At 50.0% G+C, this 22,395-nt stretch overlaps 1 protein-coding gene across 5 annotated transcripts; it reads right to left on the reverse strand.

The window, feature by feature from the left end:
- Window positions 1-5,569: 5,569 nt before the first annotated feature.
- On the reverse strand, window positions 5,570-8,752 carry ARSA (arylsulfatase A). 5 transcript variants are annotated; one of them, XM_045518364.2, is made up of 9 exons: window positions 8,575-8,750; window positions 8,092-8,329; window positions 7,639-7,879; window positions 7,341-7,559; window positions 7,100-7,269; window positions 6,665-6,789; window positions 6,445-6,572; window positions 6,098-6,200; window positions 5,570-6,020 (listed from the first exon to the last, which is right to left on the reverse strand). In XM_045518364.2, the coding sequence occupies exons 2-9, from the start codon at window positions 8,307-8,309 to the stop codon at window positions 5,701-5,703; spliced, it is 1,524 nt and encodes a 507-aa protein (XP_045374320.2). In that variant the 5' UTR covers window positions 8,310-8,329; window positions 8,575-8,750; the 3' UTR covers window positions 5,570-5,700. The 5 variants fall into 5 exon arrangements, with proteins under 5 accessions (XP_045374320.2, XP_010955631.2, XP_010955630.2 ...); XM_010957329.3 differs by having other exon boundaries at window positions 8,521-8,750; XM_010957328.3 differs by having other exon boundaries at window positions 8,628-8,743.
- Window positions 8,753-22,395: the final 13,643 nt, after the last annotated feature.

Below are 22,395 nucleotides of genomic sequence, written 5' to 3' on the forward strand. Positions count from 1 at the left end.
CAAGAGCAGAGGGGCAGGCGGCTGGTTTTGCAAAAGCCTCACTGTGTGCTGGAGTGAGGAGTGGGCAGGAGTGCAGCAGGGAGGGAGCAAAAGCCAGCCTGAGGCTCATCCCAGAGGCTGGGAGCTTTTCTGAGAAGCTAGGGTGTGAATTCCTCCCAGAGGCTGAGGAGCAGAAAAATTTACCACTGGCTCCTGGCCCCCACTGGCTAAGGGCCACCCCAGGAGCGTTCATCCCCTGCCCTTCAGAGCAGCTCAGGTGTGGGCTGAGTGCAAAGTGAAGAAGCAGGTCCCCTAAGGACCACCCCATCAGCTGCAGCTAAGGTCAGAGGACCCACCCAGGCTTCTGACCCTTTAAAGCTGAGCAGCCATCCTGACATCCTCGCAAGAGGCACAGTGAGCAAAGCCACCAACAGGGTTCCGGGACCCCCTGGGTGAGGGTGATGGGGAAGTACATGGCAACCCCAAAGGGGGACGTGAAGGAACATTGCCTTGGTGCTGAGCAGAGCAATGGTACCAGGCCTCCCACCCTCAAGACAGCCACTGTGAGCTGACCTCACCTGGTTTGCAGGTGTGAACGCAGGTGTGGCGGGATGTGTGCAGGTGTGAGGTGTGTGTGGGACAGGAGTTGATGCATAGCATGGAGTCTCTCCCCAGGTGTGCCCCCCATCTCCTGCCTGGGTTGGGTTTTATGGGATAGTCAAAAAACCCAGCATACAGGCAGGCCTTTTCTCGAGTCCTGGTTTCTGTCCTGTGTCAGCACTGACAGAACCCTGTCAGCTGCACCGGGTGCCTCCGCCTTACACCTGTGAGTGGAGTCTTCTTCTACATAGAGCTTTGTCTGGAGGAAGATAAAACAATTTAGCCTAAAAACTGCCTCAGCCATCATTTGGGCTGATGACAGAAGAACAACTTTGATTTTATTTCTTATTTCTTTTGTGCAAATTGGGAGCAGATAAGAGTAGCCAGCCAAGGCATCTAACCTACGGGAGGTAGCCTGGCTCCTGCTTCTGCAGAACTGGCTCATCACACGGGGCAGCCCTAACCCTGGAGACAGACAGAACCCTAGCCCTGGAGAGCAGGAGCCCCTGTGCTCCCCTGGGGGTCCTGCATGAGCTCACACCGAGAGGACACTGACCGCCCCGAGGTGTCTCAGCCTTGCCCTTGTGGTCAGCTCCTGGGAGGGGAGTGGAGCCAGCAGCCTCAGCCCCACCAGCCACTAGGACCTCACCCTGTCCTTCCTCAGTGACCCCCATCCTGCTCACATGGCAGGTGTCTCAGGGCAGGTGACGTGTCCCAGGCAGGGATGGCGAAGGAAAGGAGGGTCTTGTTGTTCAGGAGGGCACATGCCCAGAGTGGGCAGCAGGATGGGCACAGGTGGACCCCCTAAGGGCGGCGCCTCGGGGTCTCCAGGAACCAGTCCCCCATCCTCCACCCCAAACACACAGCATATTACACTGAACCTGTCTGTGGCAGCACCGTCCCCTGGAGGGCAGGGATGTCCCATCCCTCCCAGCCCCAGTCCACATTTGCTGGGATCAGGAGAGTGGGGTTAGTTTTTAACCTCCTTCTGTATCAGTGAGCATTCTGTGGTCGCAACCAAGCTATAGAAACCAACTCTGGGAAACTTAGCTAAAAGGAAATGTATTGGGAGGGTGCTGGGGACTCCCGGGTGGAAAAGAAGGCACAAAGAGGCATGTGGCTGCTCCGGCACGGTGTGGGTGGGGGTGGCAGCAACTCCCTCGTGGTGGAGCTGGCCCCTCCCCCACTCTCTGGGCCCCCACCCCCTGAAGATCCACCTCTGGGCAGGAACAGGCATAGGAACAGACCCTCCAGGCTGGAGGGGGGCTATGATCCCCAACAGGGAAGCAGGTGCCCCTGGGGAGGGCAGGCCCTGGACCCCACATCAAAGCGGCCGTTCACTCCACGTTGCTGTCGTGTTTGCAAAATGATGAGGAAAGGCTTCCGCTCTTGGGAGGAATCCTGGGCCCGCCACACCCAAACTGCTCCCTCCCTTCAGGCCCGTCACGAGTCAGCTCGCTCTGACCACACCCGCACCGAGTGCTCCCCTACTGGGCTCTTCCTGCTCGCTGTGGGGGGAGCCAGGCTGCCAAGGAGGACGCAGCTTGTGCTGCAGGAGGCCACGCTTCCGCCCCCAGGGCTGCAGCCACCTGAGGAAGGGTCTTCCCACGAAGGAGCCGAGGAGGCTGGGGGCACAAATAAATACACTTCCCCCTCTGTTACTGCTCCCCTCCGCCCACAACACCAGGCCTGGGGCCAAGATGGGGTCAGGACTCTCCAGACGCTGGACAGGCACTGTCCAGGTGCCATGAGGGCCAGGGTTGAGTTAAACGCTCAGAGTTAAAATGTATGATTCTCGTGAGCACACACCCACCTGGTAGCGAGGCCCATCTCAGAATGAGCTGCAGACCCTGTCTAGGGCACCCTAACAAGGACGTGTTACTTTCGTGATGAAAAATATTCGGAGAAGAGAATTTTATTCCATGGAAACAGCTCCTTTTGCTCCCCCTTCTGGTCACTCAGGGGAGACGCAAGCACCTGAGCAGGGAGGAGAGTCAGGAGGGAAGGGAGGGGAGGGGAAGGGAGGGGAGGGAGGACCGTCTCCCTGCGGCACTGGGGGTGGGGGTGGTGGGCTCAGGATGTCTCCTCTTCCTCCCTACACACCTGAGGGGAAACCACTGCCCCGACAAGTGTGCTGTTCCGTTCATTCCAAACACATGTAGCTCCTTCCAGAGGAGACGGGGCTCCTTGAGGAAGTTGCTTGGTGGGAGTGGATGTTCTTAGGCTCACAGAAGGGCTGCTTTTTAAATCAACAGCAGCAGAGAAGGGACACTGCAGACAGCATTTGGAGCCGCAAGTGTGTGTATGAATACGTGTGTGTGCCTGTCAGGTGTATGTGCCTGTCAGGTGTATATGCCTGTTTGCGGGCACGTGTGCACGAATGTAGGAGTGTGTATACACACCAGGGCCCGCATGAGGAGGGTGTATCGCACTAAAGCACTAAAATGAGAACAAGCTTTTCTGCTCTCAAAGCATCATAACCAAACCAAAAGTGGAAGGGGAGAGGAGAACCTTGCATGCAGAGGGTGGTATGATTGCCCCTCCTCAGGTCTCACCATAAGGGAAGCAGCATTGACTGGTTCAATGATCTCTCCCCCACTCACCCCATGATTATGCTTTTGTAGGACCAAGGACTCTTCCTCTGTGGCATTTATCAGGGTTAAATTTTTTTCTTCCAGTTTTACTGAGATATAATTGACACAATCATGATTAAATTTTAATTTCTATTGAAGTATAAAAAAACATGGCATCAAAAAGTGCACAGATCTTAAGTATGTAGCTTGACAGCTTTATACATACATGTGCACCATGTTTCCACCTCTCTTTCAAGACAGAGAACTTTTGTAGGACCTGGCAGTTCCCTATTGTCTTTCCCAGGCAATACCCTCTTAGCCAAACCCAAGAGGCAGAGGTCATGAGCACACTGAACTCCATGCGGTCTGAGAGGTCAGGGCTGCTGCTAACCTCCTATGCTAGACACTCAGCATCATGAGAGCAGGGAAGTGGCCCCTCTGCTGACCTGTGCCCCAGCACTATGCACAGCCTTCGGTGGTAAATAAAGGCCTGTGGAACGAATACAGTGATGCTCACCATCCGCAACAGACCTGGACAAGGTGCCTGCAGGTTGTGCCTAAGCGTGGGCATTCATTTCATTCTTGCTGGAGTGTATGATCGTTGGATGTGATGCAGAGATCAGGCACCTGCTTCTGTTCTTCTCTGTCCTCATCCTGAAACCAAGGCACCTTGATGCAACTACCAGCTACAGGCCGCAAGGGGCAGTCCCCCCTTATGCCAGTGTCAGTGCTGAAGAGGCCCCCAAGGAAACCACTGCCCTATGGGGCAGCTCCAAGACACAGCAGGATTTGGGGTATGGTTAGTCTCCAAACCAGACTAGAAGTAATGGGAGAGTCACAGAAGAGGCCTCAGCACACTGTATCTGACACATAGGCTCACTCAGGAAGCCCATGCATACATACTCATGCCCTTTGCAAGTCATTCCAGGAAGAATGCTTTTGGCTGCAAGTAATAAGACAATGCAATGGCAGTGGCTTAAACAGGTTGGTTTATTTCCTTACATCGTGAGCTCTGGGGGTACATGACTGGAGACTCTGGCTGCATGATGTCTGGTCAGGGCCAGTGATGCCACAGCACCGTCCTCACCAACCAGAGGATGAATGCTGAAGAGGACCCAGGGATCCAGTGGGCTGCCCCGATCTTTCACTGACCAGGACCCTTGGTCACGTGCTGCTCCTGGACCAATCACTGGACTGTAGCTCAGACTGGCTACTACCCTCCTAGGACTAGGAGAGGCTGTACCTTGGAGGTCAAGGGGCCTCTGCACACCAGTGAAAAAGCAGGGGTCCATTAGTAGGAAGGGGACAGCTGTTTGGTCAACCATGAGGAGCGGATACCCATTTCGGGGTCTTGAGCAACCAGACAGCACTCTTTTCATTCAACCCATGCTGAGGGAGCACGTGGGGTGTGACGGCTGCTCTGGGAGCAGGTGATCTGACATCGGCACACACACAGGGTAACCCCACAAGGGCTATGTTTGCCATGCAGACGCAGGTGGGTGGGCAGTCAGGAGGCCCTAGGCAGAGCCAATGAGCACCTTGGCCTGACAATCGGCAGCCAGGCCAGCTGCCAGGGCTAGGAGGGAAGGGGTGTGGGGTGGGCATGGTAGCCGCTCCAAGGAGTCTGGGGTCTAGTCTGAGCTTGATGGTAAGTCTGCAGTTTTGAGCAGGAATGGAGCCAAACCTGATGTGTTTTCAAGAGATTACTTTGCTGGGTGTAGGCTGGCTCCTGTGGGTGAAGCCAGGAGACTGGAAATGCATGTGTACCTTGGAAACGCAGAGCTTTGGAGGGGGTGCAGGGGTGCCGGGGGGGGCCTTAGGAGCTGCTGACGTGCCCTCCTCAGAGCTGGCAGGGCCCCCTGCCCACTTCACCATGCAGAATGTGCATCTCAGGTGGCGGGAGGGTATAGCTCAAGTGGTAGAGCGCATGCTTAGCATATACAAGGTTCTGAATTCAATCCCTAGTACCTCCTCTAAAAATAAGTAAATAAAACCTAATTATCTGCCCCCTCCCCCAAAACAACATGCATCTCTTCACCCACCTTCAGACAGCTTTCTGATAAGAACCAGTGTGGTCCAGTTCCTGCGCTTCTTCCCGACGAAAACCTGGTTCTTATGGGCACTTTGTGTCTTTGGGGTCTGCTGTCCACCTTGCCCTCACCACCCCCAACCCCTGTTCCTGGTACTAGAAGCACCTAGCACTGCTCCCAGGAATGGACATACCCACACTTGCCACCACACTTTTCTGCACTGACACGAACAATCAGCAGGGGGACGGGGTTAGAATTCCAGCCCAAACTCTCACTGCTGGGTGACCCCAGACAGGTCGCATGACCTCTCCATGCCTCAGGTTCCCCGCATGTAACAGGCAGAGCCGCACCTAGCTCAGGGCTAGCATGAATGAAGGATCACATGAATTGTCACACAGACCAGTGTCAGCTGGTGTTATTAGCTCTCAGGTACAAACCACCTGCACACATCCACAGCACACCAATGAACCAATTCCTGGGCAGGGTGAGGGGCCCTGGGCTGGCCTCTACCAGGGCTCTCAGGGTGGGGGCTCAGGGCAGTGGCAGCAAGTTGGCCTAGGGGTGCAGCTGGGCTGACAGCAGATCTGCAGGGCAGGGTCCTCACCCCGGGCTATCTGGCTGGGGCTGAAGGTCACAGCAGCATCAAACTGGGCCTTGAGCAGCTGAAGTTGTTTCAGTGCCTGCAGGGTCTCTGGGGCAACCTCAGCCACACCCCCGAGAAGGTTGTAGTTCTCACCAGGGTCCTCAGACAGGTCAAAGAGCAGTGGGGGCTCATGAGCAGTCAGAGGGCTAGAAGCGTGGCAGGCAGGGTCCGCAGTGGTGTCGCTGTGGACAGAGCCTGGGGAGGGAGGCTCGTCTGTGCACAGGGCTCGGGGAGAGGAGGGCCACCAGCAGGGCTCAGGGAGAGGAAGTTACCCTGGGTGAAGAAGTGTGCCTTGTACTTCCCGCTCCGCACAGCAAAGACCCCGCGGACCTCGTCTGGGTAGGCCGGGTAGAAGAAGACGGTCTGCCGAGGGCTCTAGGTGCAAACATGGGGGTCTGCCCATACCCAAAGACACCAGCTCTGCGCGGGCTCTGGATGTGCAGTGGCTGTCTGCCCCGCCTCCCTGCAGGAACCCCAGGGGCGGCGGCACTTGGATGTTGCTCAACAGAGGGTCCATCCTGGCCCCAGGGACTTCAGTGCTGCCCATACTCACTCCTGGGAAGGGTAAGTGGGCAGGGGGCAGGGTAGGGGACTGGGGTCTTGTGGTTGCTGGCCCTACCTTGCCTGTGCCCAGCAGCAGGGGGCTGAGGTCAACGCCATCCAAGGTGACGTTGGGCAGTGGGGCCCCAGCCAGGGCTGCCAGGGTGGGCAGTAAGTCCAGGGAGCTGGCCAGCTCGTGGGTGACTCCTGGGGGTAGAGGGCTGTAAAGTCACTCTGGTTTCCATCAGGGAAGGGGAGGTGGGGCCAGGAGTCCTGGATGAGAAGGCCTGAAGACTGACCGGGAGCGATGTGGCCTGGCCAGAATGCCAAGGCAGGCTCTCGGACACCCCCCTCGAAAGTGGTTCCCTTTCCGCATCGGAGGAGGCCAGAGCAGCCACCATGGGACATCCGCATGGTCTCAGGTCTGGGACACACAAGGGGATTGTCAGCAAGTGAGCAGCCCAGGGTGACCCCAGCCTCAGGCTTCAAAGTTGCACAGTTTGCCCAGAAATGGCCAGCATGTGCCTGTCTCCTCTCTGTCCTACCAGGACCAGCACCTCCATGTACTCGTGGCCCCCAGCCTCCCACACGCACGCATCCGTGCATTACCATAACGTGGCCAGCATCTCTTGAAACCCCCTTCTCCCGCTACGTCCTTGGCTAGCAGTCAGGATAGGAAGACCCTGGGGCCCAGGGCGGGATCAGCCAGCCTTCCTCTGCCCCCTCTGGAGTACCCATTGTCTGCAGTGAAGAAGACCAGCGTTTCTCCGAGCAGTCCCAGGTCCCCCACAGCCGTCATCAGGGCCCCCACAGCAGCATCCAGCTCCATCAGGGAGTCCCCAAATGGCCCTCGGCCTGAGTGCCCAGAAAAGCTCTGCCCGCTGAACTGGGGGTAGTGGGTGTGCTGGGGATGGAGACTAGAGTTAGCATCGGGTAGGGTCCCAGGCAGCCCAGGGCGGGGCCAGGGTCACTCACGTGGGAGGCGTAGTACAGAAGGAACGGGCGTCCCTGGCGCTGGGCGTCGGCCATGAGGCCACGGGCGAAGGCCACGTAGTGGGCCTCCAGTCCTGGCAACCAAGGCGGCTGTGCCTCCACCGAAAGGTTGGCCAACAGCGGGACAGGGACCAGGCCCTGGTCACAGCTGCCATCGCAGGGGGTAGCCGGCGGGAAGCAGGTCAGGTTCTGGCAAGGGCCCTGGGGGAGCAGCTCCTTCAGGGGTCTGGGCTGTGGGGTGGGGCTGTGGGGTCAAGGGAAGGGCCCTAGTGGTTCCTACCTGGTCATGGGAGTATGGGATGCCCAGGAATCGATGGAAGCCCTGGTGGGGGGGCAGAAAGGCCCCCTCAGGCCCCACCCCAAGGTGCCACTTGCCGACCATCCCTGTGAGGTAGCCCCGGGCAGCCAGGACCTCAGCCAGGGTCACCTCCTCCAAAGGCAGGCCCCCTCGGGAGCCAGGCTCCAGAACTCCAGGGTACAGGCCCATCCGAACTGGGAGTCGGCCGGTCAGGAGGGCAGCCCTACAGGAGAAGACACAGAATGTGTGAGACAGAGCAAAACTGACTGAGAGACACAAGGAGGAGGAGGAGAGAGGACAAAGACAGAGAAAGGTGAACTCCTTAGAGAGAGGCAGACTCTCTCTGCCTTCCCCACTGTAACGGGGAGTGAATCTAGGAAGAACCAGGTGGGCAGGGGTGGGCGACGGGGGTGAGGGCTCCCTGCCCTTGCTCACCGGGAGGGTGTGCACAGAGACACAGGCACGTAGAAGTCCGTGAACCGCAGACCCCCTGCAGCCAGCTGGTCCAGATTGGGGGTAGTGGAACTGGGGTGCCCATAGGAGCCCAAGTCCCCATAGCCCAGGTCATCAGCAAAGATCAGCACGATGTTAGGTGGGCTGGCAGCAGCCAGGCCCGCGGCCGAGGCCAGAATGAGGGTCCACAGAGTCACCATGGCACACGGCACAGACAGCCCTGTAACAAGAGACCCTCGGGAGGGAGTGCAAACTGGGTCCAGCAAGCTCTACCCCGGAGACCCCAGACCAAAATATTTCCCCGACCGAGGCAACTCCTTATCCTGAAGTCTCAGCTAACTCGGCACTCGGGGACCCTTGACCTCAACAGAATCCAGGAGCCCACAGCCTGAGATCCAACCCCCTGGAGACCTTCAAGGACCAAGACATCTTCAGAATCTCGAGCGGAGATCTGATCCTCTTCACCTAAAAGTCTGGGCCCAAGCCCGTGGTCAGGGGCAGAAGTCCCAGGACACTACCCGCGGGGGCCCGCGAGGCAGGACGAAGGGCAGTTCACGGCCAAGGAGGGGCGAGCGCGGGGAGCCGGCAGCAGAGCCCTCCGCCAGCGCTTCCGCCTCGGACCGGACCCGCCCCCTGACCCCGTGACTCCCGCGCGGCCCGCCCAGGGGCAGGGCATGGTGCAGGGCCGGGCTGGTCTGGCGGAAGGCTCTGGGCCTGCGGGGCGTGGCCAGGCCTGCCCGGGCCCGGGGGTTGGGGCGGGGTCGCCGCGGGCGGGGGCGGCCAGGTGCTGCGCGCGCTCGGCCCCGGTTGCGCCCCGAGACCGTTGGCGCCAGTGCCGGGCGGCGTGGGAGGTGCGCGCAGGCCGGCTCCTGGCGTTCGCGCTCGGCGCGCGGACTGTTCCATAAGGCACCTGGTCCCGCAGAGTGTTGAACGAGCAAATCAAAACGAAAACTGTGGAGCCCGCGGGCTGCTGGCTTTTCCTTCAGAGTACCTTTGGTGCTTTTCTTGAAACGTGACACCGAAAATTCTTTCCAACTCTTTCCTTTCCGTGCATGTGTGTGTCTGTTTGTGTGTCAGGGTGTGTGTGTGCGTGATGTGCGTGTGAGTGATGTGATGAGGGATGTGTGTGTGTGTGTGTGGTGGGGGTGGGTGTGTGTGTGCTGCGGGATGGGGGCTTCTGAGGTCTGGTCTGCCTCTCGTTTACAACAACGGTAGAACCCATAAAAAGAGATGACCACGGCCCGGCTCCGAAGCTGGGCAGCCTTGGGTGGATGACTTCACCTTTTTGGTCCCCAGCTTACCTGTTTCAAAGTAAGAGAACGCCCCCCAGAAGGTTCTTAGGTGGGCATTTTACTCAGTGTAGCTGACAGCCGCAAGGTCAGCGCTCCCACAGAGCACCTCTCCCCCAGGGAACCCTCCCCAAGGCAGCTCTCTAGCCTCAGGCTCCCCTACAAGGTCTGACCTCAGGAAGGGCAGGATGTGGGCTGCTGGTTGGGGAGGTCTTCCCATGGTTACCGACCCTGGAGCCGGGGGAGAGTGAACAGGGCCCTGGAAAGGCCTCTGGGGTCCGGGGTGGGGGCCGGGACACAGTTTCCACTGAAGCCCAGCCCTGGCTGGGGAGCTGGCATTTTCCCAATGAAACATGAATGCGCGAGGCAAGGGGTGGTGTTGGGGAGCAAAATGTGAAGGGCAGGGACTCCCAGAGATGGGGCTGGGTTTGAGGCTCCTTGCTGACCTCATGGGGAATAGAAGGGGCTGAGCCATCCCTTGATGTCACGTTCCAGTGTGGTTTCTGGGCCTGTGTGTGCTGTGTGTGTGGGTGGCCGGGACAGAAAGTTTTTCTGTGGCCCAGAAATCTTTGAATCACCTGTAATTGGAGCTTTCACAGCTGGTCGGTGCTGTGAATTTGACTTTAAAAGGAATCAACCAAAAGCACTTTCTTCCCTTTCAGCGCAAGCTGGGAGCTATCCCAGGCAGCAGAGGACCTGCCCTTATTCTCTGGAAGAGCCTGCCTGTGGTTGTAATGTTATGCAAATGGCTGGCACTTTCCCCTGCAGTCCCTGGAGGCTGCTCAGGTGTGTTCACACAGGACAGCAGAGCCAGCCCAGCCCTGATCTCTGGGTGGGGGTAGAGGGTGTGCTGCCAGCTATGTTTGTTCAAAGCCAAGCTCTGCAGGCGTTTGAGTCTTTCGGAGATGTGAGTCTTTCTTAGCATTGCTGCGGGAGCCGGCAGGAGGGTCAGCTTGGGACAGAGCCCTGGTGGGAGGCAGCCTGCCAGGGTGCGGAAAGCCGCTCTGGTTGCCTGGGACAGTGCTAATTTGGAACTAACACCCACAGTTATGAGGGGGGCCTTGCAACGAGCGTTGCGGGTCTTGTCTTTCTGAACCCAGGACAAGGAAGTGGCCTCCCTCTCCCGGGCCTGCGTGGGCTGGGTGTGGTGGGTGAACACTTGGCCCACGTGAAGGAATTCTGCAGTGGTTCCTGGGGCTGGCCGACGTGGGAACCCAGGACACTGGAGGCCATTCGTGCAGCCCCCCACCCCACCCCTTGGGTCTGCTCTGCCCTCCTTTCCCTCAGCAGCCATGACTCCTGTCTGCTGGATACTAGAGGAAACCTATCCCAAATCAGGCAAAACTGACAGTGAGCATAGGTTCTGGATCTGAGGGGCAATGATGGTGTTGTCTATGCTCTGGTAATTAAAACCAGGGCTCATGACAGCCCGTGTGAATGAAGCCAAGATGCTGGAAACTCCTTGGTTTAATGGAGAAAAAGTCATCCCAGGACAGAGAGAGATAGGAGTGTATTGTGCTTGATCTGCTCAGTTGTCCCCTAACTGTCCTCTGCCAGGGCCTGGGGGACCCTATCAAGCTATTAAGAGGTGTATTTTGGAGTCAGGAAGGAAGCAGCAATACCGTTGAAAGGCTCTGGGGAGCTGGCATTGCTGGGTGGAAGTTAAATGGAATGAAAGGATACTGGGATGGCAGAGACCATGTGGCCAAGCTGGTATTGTCGCCATCATGGTCAGCGAGAATAGTGTGGCCTCAGGGATTTTTGGCTCATTGGCCACGGAGTCACCCTCCCAGACAAAAACAGGAGACAGCACTAGTGGAGGCAGGGGTGGTGGTGGAAAGACCCTGGGTCTCAGCAACGTGGCCCAGACTTGACTCACAATGCAGCTTCTCTTCCAATTCCTGGACATGAGTCACTCACAGACCCGGAGCCCTCTGCCAGAGGGAGAGACCTGGCGGAATCACCCAGGGCTGTACTACCTTCTCCCTGGCTTCCCCTGCAGAGGAGGGTATGGCCTTTGGCCAGGATGGCTGTGGACTAGGGGAAGGCTCTCAGGGACTGCTGAGCACTGGCTCTGAGCTAATGCTACTTCCCAGATATTCCGATGCCCCCATAGTCCACTAATCAGAGGGGGGCTTTGGAGATTAGATGAGACATACATTTTGGGCCTCAGGTTATCTCACAATGGATATAGTGGTTATGTGAATTTATCTTGCATCAATTTCCCTGGTTCTCAAGCCAAAATATCTATTTGAATAGATATATTGAGCAGCTGGCCAATGTAACATTACCTGTGGATCCATGCAAGGACTCTGAAGGTGGGAAGCCCGATGGAGGCTACTGGAGTTCGCCCCCTGTATCGGTCAAGGGAACACCAGCTACTTTGACAGATCAACCCCCAAATCTCAGTAACTTAATAACACAAGACATTTATTTCCTGCTCACAGAAAGTCCAGTTTGCAACAAAGGCAGGAGTGGGGGGAATCTCTGTTCCACATAATCATTTAGGGACCCCTACCATTTTTGACATGTGGATTTAGGGTCATCCTAGATGCCTGCCTCCAGCCAGCAGAAGGGTGAAGAGACAGCATGCAGGATTGAGCAGGAGGTATTTATGGGTCAGGCCTAGGAGTGGCACATATCGTTTCTACCCAGACCAACTTCACATTCTCTGCCACGGCCCTACCTAGATGCAAAAGGGGCTGGAAAACACAGGCCTTGACTCAGAGGTGTCGTCTGCTGGGATATCAGCCTCCTGATACCTCAGTTTGCTGACTGTGGCAAAAAGAGGAAATCCCCAGGGGACCAGTTCTACTGTGTTGTCGGAGGAGTGTGTACTTCTAGGAGCTCAGGCTGGATGTTTCAGTACATCCAATGACTGCAGGCACTAATTCCACATACTAAATCCTTTTCTGCTCAAACTAGACATACATGGGCCTGTAATCTACACTCAAACCCTAGCTTTCACAGTCAGTGAGATGAGAGGTGGAGGAACAAGGAGGCCATGGTGTGAGGGGTTACTTGGAGAGACAGGGATGATGTCAGAACTTGGGGTGAGCAGACAACCTGTGATCAAGTTGTTGAAGTTCTCACTGAGTGAGAGGATGTGGTTGACCATGTGGGACCCATTTGATTACTGCTGTATTCTTAGCACCTTACCTTCACAATCTGGTGTGTGTGTGTAAGTGTAATAAACATTTAAAAATGCAGGATCTCCTTCTGTTTGTTTATGCATTCATTTAATAGCTGTCCAGCAAACAATCATTAAATACTTCGATGCTCTGACTGCTGTAGCTGAATAAGAAAAACAAACTTCCAACAATATAATCTAAAACTCCTCTATTGCAAAACACTTGGAAATGCTGACGAAAATTTAGTAAGTGGAAACTAAAAGCACCTGGGTAAGCAAGTGTGATTTTAGGGACATTCTGAATACCAGGAACTTAAAGCTTTGGGTTTTAACGATGCTTAGGAGGCCAGAGATGGGGACTTGGGCCCAGGCAATATAAGAAGTTGGAATTGATTCCCACATAAAATCAGGATTTTAAAAGACCCATAATTTCAATGAAAGGCTAGAAACACTGGGGAAAAAAAAAATCTGCTTTCCAGGAAAGAGAAATGAGAGATTTTATAACAACCTTACCACAAGACAGAAATCAAACCTCCCTTCAGAATTCGTAAGTATAGACTTACCTTCAAATGGGAGTGGATTTTAAATATATACCACCTCAGTGGTTTGGAATTGAGTTGAAGTGGTTATAGGTTGGCAGCATTGGGGCACCTAGCAGAAGCAAATGCATATCACCTCTGGAGGAGTTCAGCCTCAACTCAATCTCCCAGATTCCCATAGACTGGATTAACCAAACCTGTGATCATAATCTAAAAATCACAAAACATGTAAGCATGCTAAAAATGGTCATAGAGATGAAAGATGCAATTGGAAACCTGAACAAGGAATGAGAAACAACTAGAAAGCATCAGAAAAAAGAAGGACAGAATCTGATAGATTTAAAAGGAACAAAATGTAACTTTAGGAATGAAAAATAGAGTAATTGAAATTCCAATGGACAGGTTAATAGCAAACTAGACACAGTTGAGAATTACTAAACTAGAATATGGGTCAGAAGAAATTACCCAGAATACAAAATAGATAGACTAGGAGATGAGAACATTTTACAGAAGTTAGAATGAGAAGGTCTGATATATTTTTAAAAAGTTTAATCTTAAAAATTTTTCACTATTTACATTTTTAATTAAATATACTCACAATGTTGTGGAACCAACGGCACTATTCATTTCTAGAACTTTTTCATAATTCCAAACAGAAACTCTGTACCCATTAACAACAACCACTTGTTCTCTCCTCCCCCCAGCCCTTGGTAACCTGTGTTCTGCTTTCTGTGTCTGTGAATTTGCCTATTCTAGGTACCTCATACAAGTAGAGTCATATAATGTTTGTCCTTTTGTGAATGGCTTATTTCCCCTCACATGTTTTCAAGGGTCACCCTTGAGGCCCAACATATTTTTAACAGAAGATACTAAGGAAATATCATATTTAAAAAGATAATAGCAGCGAAGTTTCTGATTCAATGAAAGACATAACTCCTTAGGTTCAGGAGTCACAACAAATCCCAAACAGGACAACTAGAACTAAAAAAAGAACACCTAGGCACATCATGTTGAAATCGGATACTATCAAACACAAAGTCTTAAAAGTGACCAGAAAGAACAGATTACCTAAAGAAAGAATAACAATTAAAAACAGCATTTATTTTGGTGGCAACAATAGAACCCAGATGACAACAGAACAGCAAACTTAACATGTGGAGTGTAAATAATCATTAATCTAGTATTGTGTTCCTAGGGGAGCTAGTTGCCTATTCTGACATCCATCATGCCTTCTTCCTCTCAACAAAGCCCAGATTTTCTAGGGGGCAGTAATGTGCTTACCTAAGGAAGAACATTTTCTAGCTTTACTTGCAGCCAGACCTAGTTCTGGCCAATAGGATGTAAGCAGTTATTGGGTAAGATATCAAAAATGTTCCTAAAGAGGGTTAGACATTTGTTCATAATGAAAAACTCTCTATGGACAAGGACTAGAAGGTAACTTCCTAAATCTAATAAAGGGTATCTGCAAAAAACCTTCAGATAACATTATACTTAGAGAAATATCAAATATTTCCCCCCATGACTGAGAGCAAAGCAAGAATGCCTGCTCCTACCACTGCTATGTGACACTGCGCTGGTGGGCCTAGCCACTGCAACAAGGCAAGAAAAACAAAAGGCATAAAAATTCAAAAGAAGAAAGTATTTTGCTATTTACTGATTACCTGATTATTTAGTAAAAAATCCTAAGTAACCTAAAAAATACTGCTAGAACTAAGTGAATTTAACACAATTATAGGCCACAAAATTGGTTGCATTTTTGTACACTAGCAGTAAACAATTATAACATGAAATTAAAAAAAAGTTCATTTGCAATAATGTGAAATAACAAACTCCTCAGGAACAAATTTAACAAAAATGTGTATGAACACAACACTGAAAACATTAAGCCTTGCTGAGATAATTAAGGAAGACCAAAATAAATGAGGAGAAATGTCACATTCAAACATTAGAAGATCCAGTTTGGTTAAGATGTCCATTCTCTCTAAATATATTATAGACTCAATGTAATACCAATCAAATTCTCAGCGGGTTTTTAATTTTTGTAGAAACTGACAAGCTGATTCTAAAACATACATACAGAAATAAAAATGACCTAGAATAGCTAACAAAATTTAAAAAGAACAAAGTTGCAGGACTTACACTATCTGATTTCAAGATAATACAGAGTTATAGAAATTAAGATTGTATGGTATTGGGGAAAGTACATAAATATAGATTAAAGGAAAAGAATAGAGAATTCAAAAATAGACCCACATATTATGTGGTCAACTGATTTTCAACAAATGTGCAAAGGCAATTCAGCGGGAAAGGGAAACCTTTCCAAAAATGGTTTTGGGAGGTCCCTAAAATACGTAGAGACAGAAAGTAGACAGTGGTTCCCAGGGGCTGGGGGAGGCAAGGTGGACAGTTACCGTTTAATGGGCACAGAGCTTCCAAACAGGATGATGAGAAAGCTCTGGAGAAGTGGTGATGGCTGCACGATGTAAGTGTACTTAATGCCACAGAACTAGACACTAAAATGGTCAACATAGTACATTTTATGTTATATACATTGTACCACAGTAAAAAAAAATTTTTTTAAATAATCTAAAATGGCATGAAACAACAGGACACCCCAAAAGAGAAAATACAGACATCAACTTTTTCTAGACACCACAAACAAAAATTAACTTGAAAATAATCATAGAACTAAATGTAAAAGTTAAAACTACAACTTCTAGTGGAAAACACAGAAAAGTTTTATGACCTTGTAGTAGGCAAAGATTTCTTAGATAAGACAAAGAATATAAATGATAAAAGAAAAAAAATCAATGGACTCTGTAATAATGAAAAGCTTTTGTTTTTTGAACGAAGCTGTTACAAAGGTGAAAGGCAAGCCACAAAATTAGAGAAATTTTGCAATACACACATTTTACCAAAAAATTTGTTCCCGGAATATATGAAGAGCTCCTAAATTTCAATTAGGCAAGTTTTAAAAAAAATGGGCAATAGACTTGAACACACACTTCACAAAAGACATGTGAATAGCTAATAAGCACATGAAAAGAGGCTTAATATTAGTCATTAGAGAAATGCAAATTTAAACACACAGAGATACCACTACACATCCACAAAAACGGCTAAAAATTAAAAAGCCAGGAAATACCAAGTGTTGGCAAGGATGTGGAAGAAATAGAAAAAGATGGAGTGTAAAACGGTACTACCATTCTGGAAAACTGCTTGCCAATTTCTTAAAAAGTTAACAAAAATACTTATAGCAGTTTTACTCATAATTGTCCCAAACTAGAAACAACCCAAATATGCATATCAACAGATGAACTGATAAGAAAAATGTGGTATTTTCATAAAATGGAATACTACTGAGAACAGAAAGAAGGAACTGAGTGGGATTTACTCCTAGCAGGGCTTCTCTTCAGAGTGGTGGGTGGAGGCAGGCAGGTGGAAGGGGACTCTGGCAGAAAGCAGGCCAGGGATCCGCTGTCACTGAGGAAGCTGAGGAGGAGGGGCTAGGAATTACCTTAAAAACAGTGAAGCCCCTCCCTGTACTGACAGCTCCACTGCTTCTCTGGCCCAGCGCTCTCTCCAGGCCCTCACCTCACTACATTTAGGGAGGGGAGCAGTTCTCTGACCCCACCTCACTTTAGCAGGGTCCCCCGTGCCCGGCTGCCCCCTGCCCCAGCAGTCTTCATGCCATTCTGGCTGTGCAGCCGACTCTTCAGTTTTTATTGTCTTTTCCATATTCTGATCCGTCTGCATCATGTCTTCCTGAGATTCCATTCACAATCCATGTGTCTGTCTTCCAGCACTAGGGTGGATTCATTATTTAAAAATACACATTGGAGGGAGGGTATAGCTCAGTGGTAGAGTGAGTGCCTAGCATGCACAAGGTCCTGGGTTCAATCCCCAGCACCATCATTAAAAATAAATAAATAAATAAATAAAACCCTAATTTCCTCCCCCTCAACAAAAATACACATTGAAAAAAAAGGTTTCATAACAAGAAAAAAAATACACTTTGTTCTTTTTAACACTAATGTATTCTGCACTTAAAAATGGTTAAGATGGTAAAATTTATGCTATGTATTTTTTTTATCATAATAAAAAAAAAACTTCACATAGTTCTTAAACTGTCAGTGATCTTTGGGAAGAAGGAGAGGTGAACACATGGGCAAAACTCCCAGTCTTGAACCAAAAGGTAAGGGGAAGACTAGATGTGAAATTAACCAGGCATGTATTTCTCCCTTTTAATTTCACTGTTAAAATAATACTTTAAGTCTAATGCTCTTTCTAAGAACATACAACAAAGCTCAGCCACCCTTAACATGGCTCTAAGTTTTGCCACCAAATGGGAATAAATGCACATTAGAACTCACTCCTTTGGTTGAGAGGACAGAAACCAAATTTGAACCAGCTTTATGATTATAGTAAAAATGTGTTTACTATGTACCAGGCACTTGGTGAGCATTTCACATCCATGTATCTCAACCAGCCTGCACAATGGCCCAGGGGGACAGGAGCCAGCGTGTCAGCCCCTGAAGGCAGGTGCCTGGCATGGGGCCTGCACGAGGGCTACTATTGTCCCCAACTTCCAGAGCTCATGCGGAGACACAGGGAAGCCAGGCAGCTTTCCCAGGCCACCAGGGCATCTGGTGGTTGAGCAGGGAGTCCAATCCAGGCCAGCCCTTCCACCTCTCTTTTACATGGACTTTCAACCTAGAAGGGAAACTTACTGGCTCTTAAAACCAAATGCAAGAAAGGCAGATTTCAGGGACAAGCTGGGGCTCAGCCTCTTCAGATCCCTCCTTGTCTCTGGTATCTGCACTCCTCTCTGGGCTACTTTCTTCCTGAGGCTGGAGCCTGGGTCAGCAGTAGCTCCTGAGCTGCACTTGCCTGTGTATGCCAGGGGCAGAGAAAGAGAAGGCGCCAGGGCAGGGTTCTCACTGGCCCTGCTTGGGCCACAGGCTCACTGCCATGTGTCAGACCCTGGTTCCTCCACTGACATGTGACTTTGGCAAGTTAAGCTACTTCTAGCTTGCTTTGTTTCCTCATCGGTTGAATAAGGACAAAGATGGTCTTGCTTAGGGATTTGGTGATGACTGAATGAGCTAGTCCATGTCATACACTTAGACTGACATGCAGTGCTCAAAAACCTGGTGAGCAATCTATTTTCGTAGTTCTTATTATATATTTCTTTTTCATTTAAATAATTTTCATAAAGCTTTGTGGTGGTCTCCCTGGTGCAGTCTCCCTATGAAGTTGTAACCACTGCCTGTCCTGCACAACTTTGGAGTCTGAAGTATGCTGTTCTTTGTGGTCCCCAGGACCACTAAGCCAAGACAGATAACATACAAGAAGTCCTGGGCAGGCCACACTCCTCTGAGGGACACATCAAGGCTGCCCAGGATTTCCATAGAAATACAGGCCCAACTGAATTCATAATCCAAGTCACAAAATTCTCACAGAAAGTATCCACCATGGATCAGTCGGTGAGCACCACAAAGAGCAGGATTAGACCACCGAAAAGCTCCCACACAAAGAAACTATTGACTAGAATTAAAAAATTTGTATTTTTGAAATGATTTAAGACAGAAGAAATCTAAAAATGCATCAAATAAGAAAGAAAAAGACAATATAAAGAAAGAGCAAGCAGCTTTGATAATATACAAAATAAGGCTTGTAGAAATAAAATCTATGGTCATTGAAATTAAAAATCTATGAGAAAAAAGCCCTCTATGAATGGGATTAACAGCAAAGTCAACTCGAACAGAATTAGTGAGACGGAAGTCAGAAATGGGAAAATTACCCAGAATGAAGCACATGGAAAGAAAAATCTTCAAAATATTGAAGAAAAAAAAAAACTTGTCAATTTAGAATTCTGCACTGGCTAAATTATCATTCAAGAATGAGGGTGACACAAGATATTTCAAAGACAAAGAATTTGTCACTACCAGACGTTCATTAAAAAATTTTTTTCATAGTGTGTACCAGCAGGAAGAAGAAAATTCAAGCCAGAAGGAAAGTGAGTAAAGAGCCGGTTGACATGTGACTCAGTCTAAACATGGTTCACTGCTCTACAGAGCAGCAACAATATTTAAAATTCTTACTATACATGGAAGGAAGGTAGAGATATTAATCAACTTTAGACTTTGTTAATCATGTATGTTAAAAATCTAAGTGTATTTATGAAAATGATGTAACGTGTCACTTCCAAAACAATGGGAGTTGTGGGAAAGGGAATGAAGATAACATGATAATCAAACAGAAGGACCGAAGGGAGAAAAGCAGCACCAAGGAGGGAGAAGACCCCAAAACACACAATAATGTGGGAAAGACACAACAACGCACAATAAAGTGGGAAAGACACAACAACGCACAATAAGGGAGAAAGACACAATGCACAATAATGTGGGAAAGACACAACAATGCACAATAAGGTGGGAAAAACCAATTATAACATATCACTAATCACAATAAAACACCATTAAAGGTTGAAAATTCTGAGACTGGTTTTTATAAAAGTCTGGCTACAAATACTACTTACCAGAAGCACACCTAAGAATACAGGATGAAGAAAGGATAAAAGGAAAGTGATGGAAAAAGGTATATGAGGTTAATACAAAAAAAAGTATTGTGGTTCTATTAATTATTGAAAAATAAAGTTAAGGCAAAAGGCATCACTAGGGATGAAGAAGGGCACCACATAGTGATAACAGGAACACTTTATCAGGAAGCTATAGTGATGCCAAACTTGTCAACATTAAAAACAAAGTCTGAAAAGACATGTAAACCCCATATTGGCAAATTTCATGGAGAAATGGCTAAAATGGGATTTTATCTCACTCCTGTTAGTAATTTATAAATCAAGCAGATGGAACATTAGAAAGGGTGTAGAATATTTGAATAATACAAGTAACAAGGTTGATACAATGGAGATTACACATCTCCTTGCATCCAGTAATTCCTATTGGACTATATATACGGCTATAAAGAAAGTCTTCATAAAATCCCACAGATCAGTATTATGCAGACCATCTTCCCTGACCACAATGCAATGAAATAATAAATCAGTAGCCAAAGGTAGGTCCTCCCTCCCCCAAAAACCTAGTATACACTTGAAATTTTAAATAAGCATGCTTTTCAGCAATTCCTAAAGCAAACAATATAATTGATATTAGAAAATTTAAGAGATGAAATTAAAAATACTACTTATCAAGACTTAATGGACATAACTAAAATGGCACTTGGAAATTTACAGACTGAAATGCTCATTGTTGGGAAAGAGAAAGACTGAAAATTGAGTTAAGTATCCAGTTGAAGAAATAAGAAAAAGAATCTTAACAACAACCAAAACAGTAGAGAGAAATAAACAGAATAAAACAAAATAGAAATAGAAATTATGAACAAAATGAAAAGTTGATTCTTTAGAAATATATTTGTGTTCCTAGAAATATAAAACACATCAGACTCAGGTTGAAATAGAACCTAAATATACTGATAGATGTTAAAATAACTAGAAGCCATAAAAAAAAACTATCCACAAAAATTATATGAGGTCCAGACGGCTTTACAGTCAACTGAACATTCAAGGATTCTGATCCGTGGAAACTGCTCTGGAGCCTGGAGAGGGTCTGACCTGAAGAGAGGACATTGGGGGTGAGCAGTCCGTAGACAGAGGTTTGGCAGCTATGCCCTGAACATCTCCTTAGCTCCAGGTAGTACCACTCCAGGGCCTTGGACACACCAGTGACACCACACCAAACAGGCAAAGCTCCCTCCCCACAGGGAGTCTACATTCCGGCTGGGGAAAGACAGATCTTAAACAGTAAGCAGCAGGGAAGTAGATTACAGGGTGTGTGGGAAGACAACAGCCACTGTGGAAGGGGGAGGGGCACCTGGGGAAGAATCTAGACTGGGAGAGAAGACGGGGCAGCCCACCCCCCTACATTGTCGAAGAACCCAAGTAGGGGAGGATTCAGGGTGAGTGAAGTGAGACAGCAGAGAAGGCAGGCCTGCATGGTATTCAGAAGGAAGTGCTGTGGGGCCAGGCCACTGCGGGCTCAGGCATGAGGAGGGGGAGGACTGGGATTTGGGTGAGGAAGTGGGCCCCACCCCAGAGTGTAAACGGAGGCAGGGAGGGATGGTGTGGTGCAGGAGGGCCCCCAGGAGGGCCAGGAGGTGGGGCAGACAATGCACACTCAAGGGAGCTTCAGACCTTGTGGGTGTGGGGCACCAGGGGTGTCAGAGGGACTTTGTAGTGGCCGGTGGGCCTAGGGCTGCTGTGGGGTGGTGAGCAGGGGTCCATCCATTATGAGTTTGACTCTGCCAGGTGCTGTCTGGGTGCTTTGCCCACGTGAGCGCCCACATGTGTCTGAACTGTGGGGAGGCGAGAACCATGGGTCTAATGGAAGGAAATGGGAGGCAGAAGGACCATGGCGCCTGGGAAGTCCTCACCTTCAAGGACAGGGACAGGACAGCAGATGGGCTGGGCTGGAGGTGATAAGAAGCCTGAGGGTCTTTTATTCTCAACAAAAGAAGGCGCAAAGACAGCCCTGTCCCTGGGCTTCCTGCTCTGTAAACCCACCACACTGCAGGGACAGGAGGACATCATGTGGGTTAGGTGCTTCTGGGTATTGCCAGGGTGGTGGTGGGGCCAGGGGAGTGGAGCGGGCTTGGAATTCATTCATACAAACCCATTCTTTGCGCCAGGCATTCTGTAGAACCAGTGCTGAGCAAGGGCTCCAGTGTCAGCCGACTAAGCTTGGAGACCAGGAGTGTGCTGGTCACTGATTGCAAAGATGTGAGGCTTTGTCCTGAAAGCTTGGCAGTCACAGTACTGGTCTCACTAAGGACAGTGGGCTGGTGAGGAGGCCTGGGGAGGCTGAAGGGGCCCCTATGAGGTTCAGACTGGGTGGACAGTTGGGCACCTGGCTATCCAGGCCAAGGGCAGGTTTGCAGAGAGAGCAGAGGCCTGGAGCTGCTCTGAGCCTGGTTGTGGGGAGAGGTGCAGCCTCCTTCTCAGCCCCACTATGAATCAGGGACTCTGGTGAGCATGTCCATGGCCTTGCAGCCACAGTAGGAGGGGTGAGGGATGGCAAGGAGGGGCAGCTTTGAGTGATTCCAGGAGGGGAGAACAGGGGCAGGAAGATGGTGGAGACAGGATGGGGCCTGGAAACACCAGCTTCCTCTCTCCAGGGCTGGGCCACAGGAAATCCAACCCTCATGCTTCCCAAGGTGCTTCCTGCAGATAAGTGGGCTTCCGACCGCCCTTTCCTGCTCCCCCCTTTCCCTACCCCTCCCATCCTGCTCCAGCCCCAGGGGACCCTGAGCT

This window comes from Camelus bactrianus, chromosome 12 (assembly GCF_048773025.1).
Source record: "Camelus bactrianus isolate YW-2024 breed Bactrian camel chromosome 12, ASM4877302v1, whole genome shotgun sequence".
NCBI lineage: Eukaryota > Metazoa > Chordata > Mammalia > Artiodactyla > Camelidae > Camelus > Camelus bactrianus.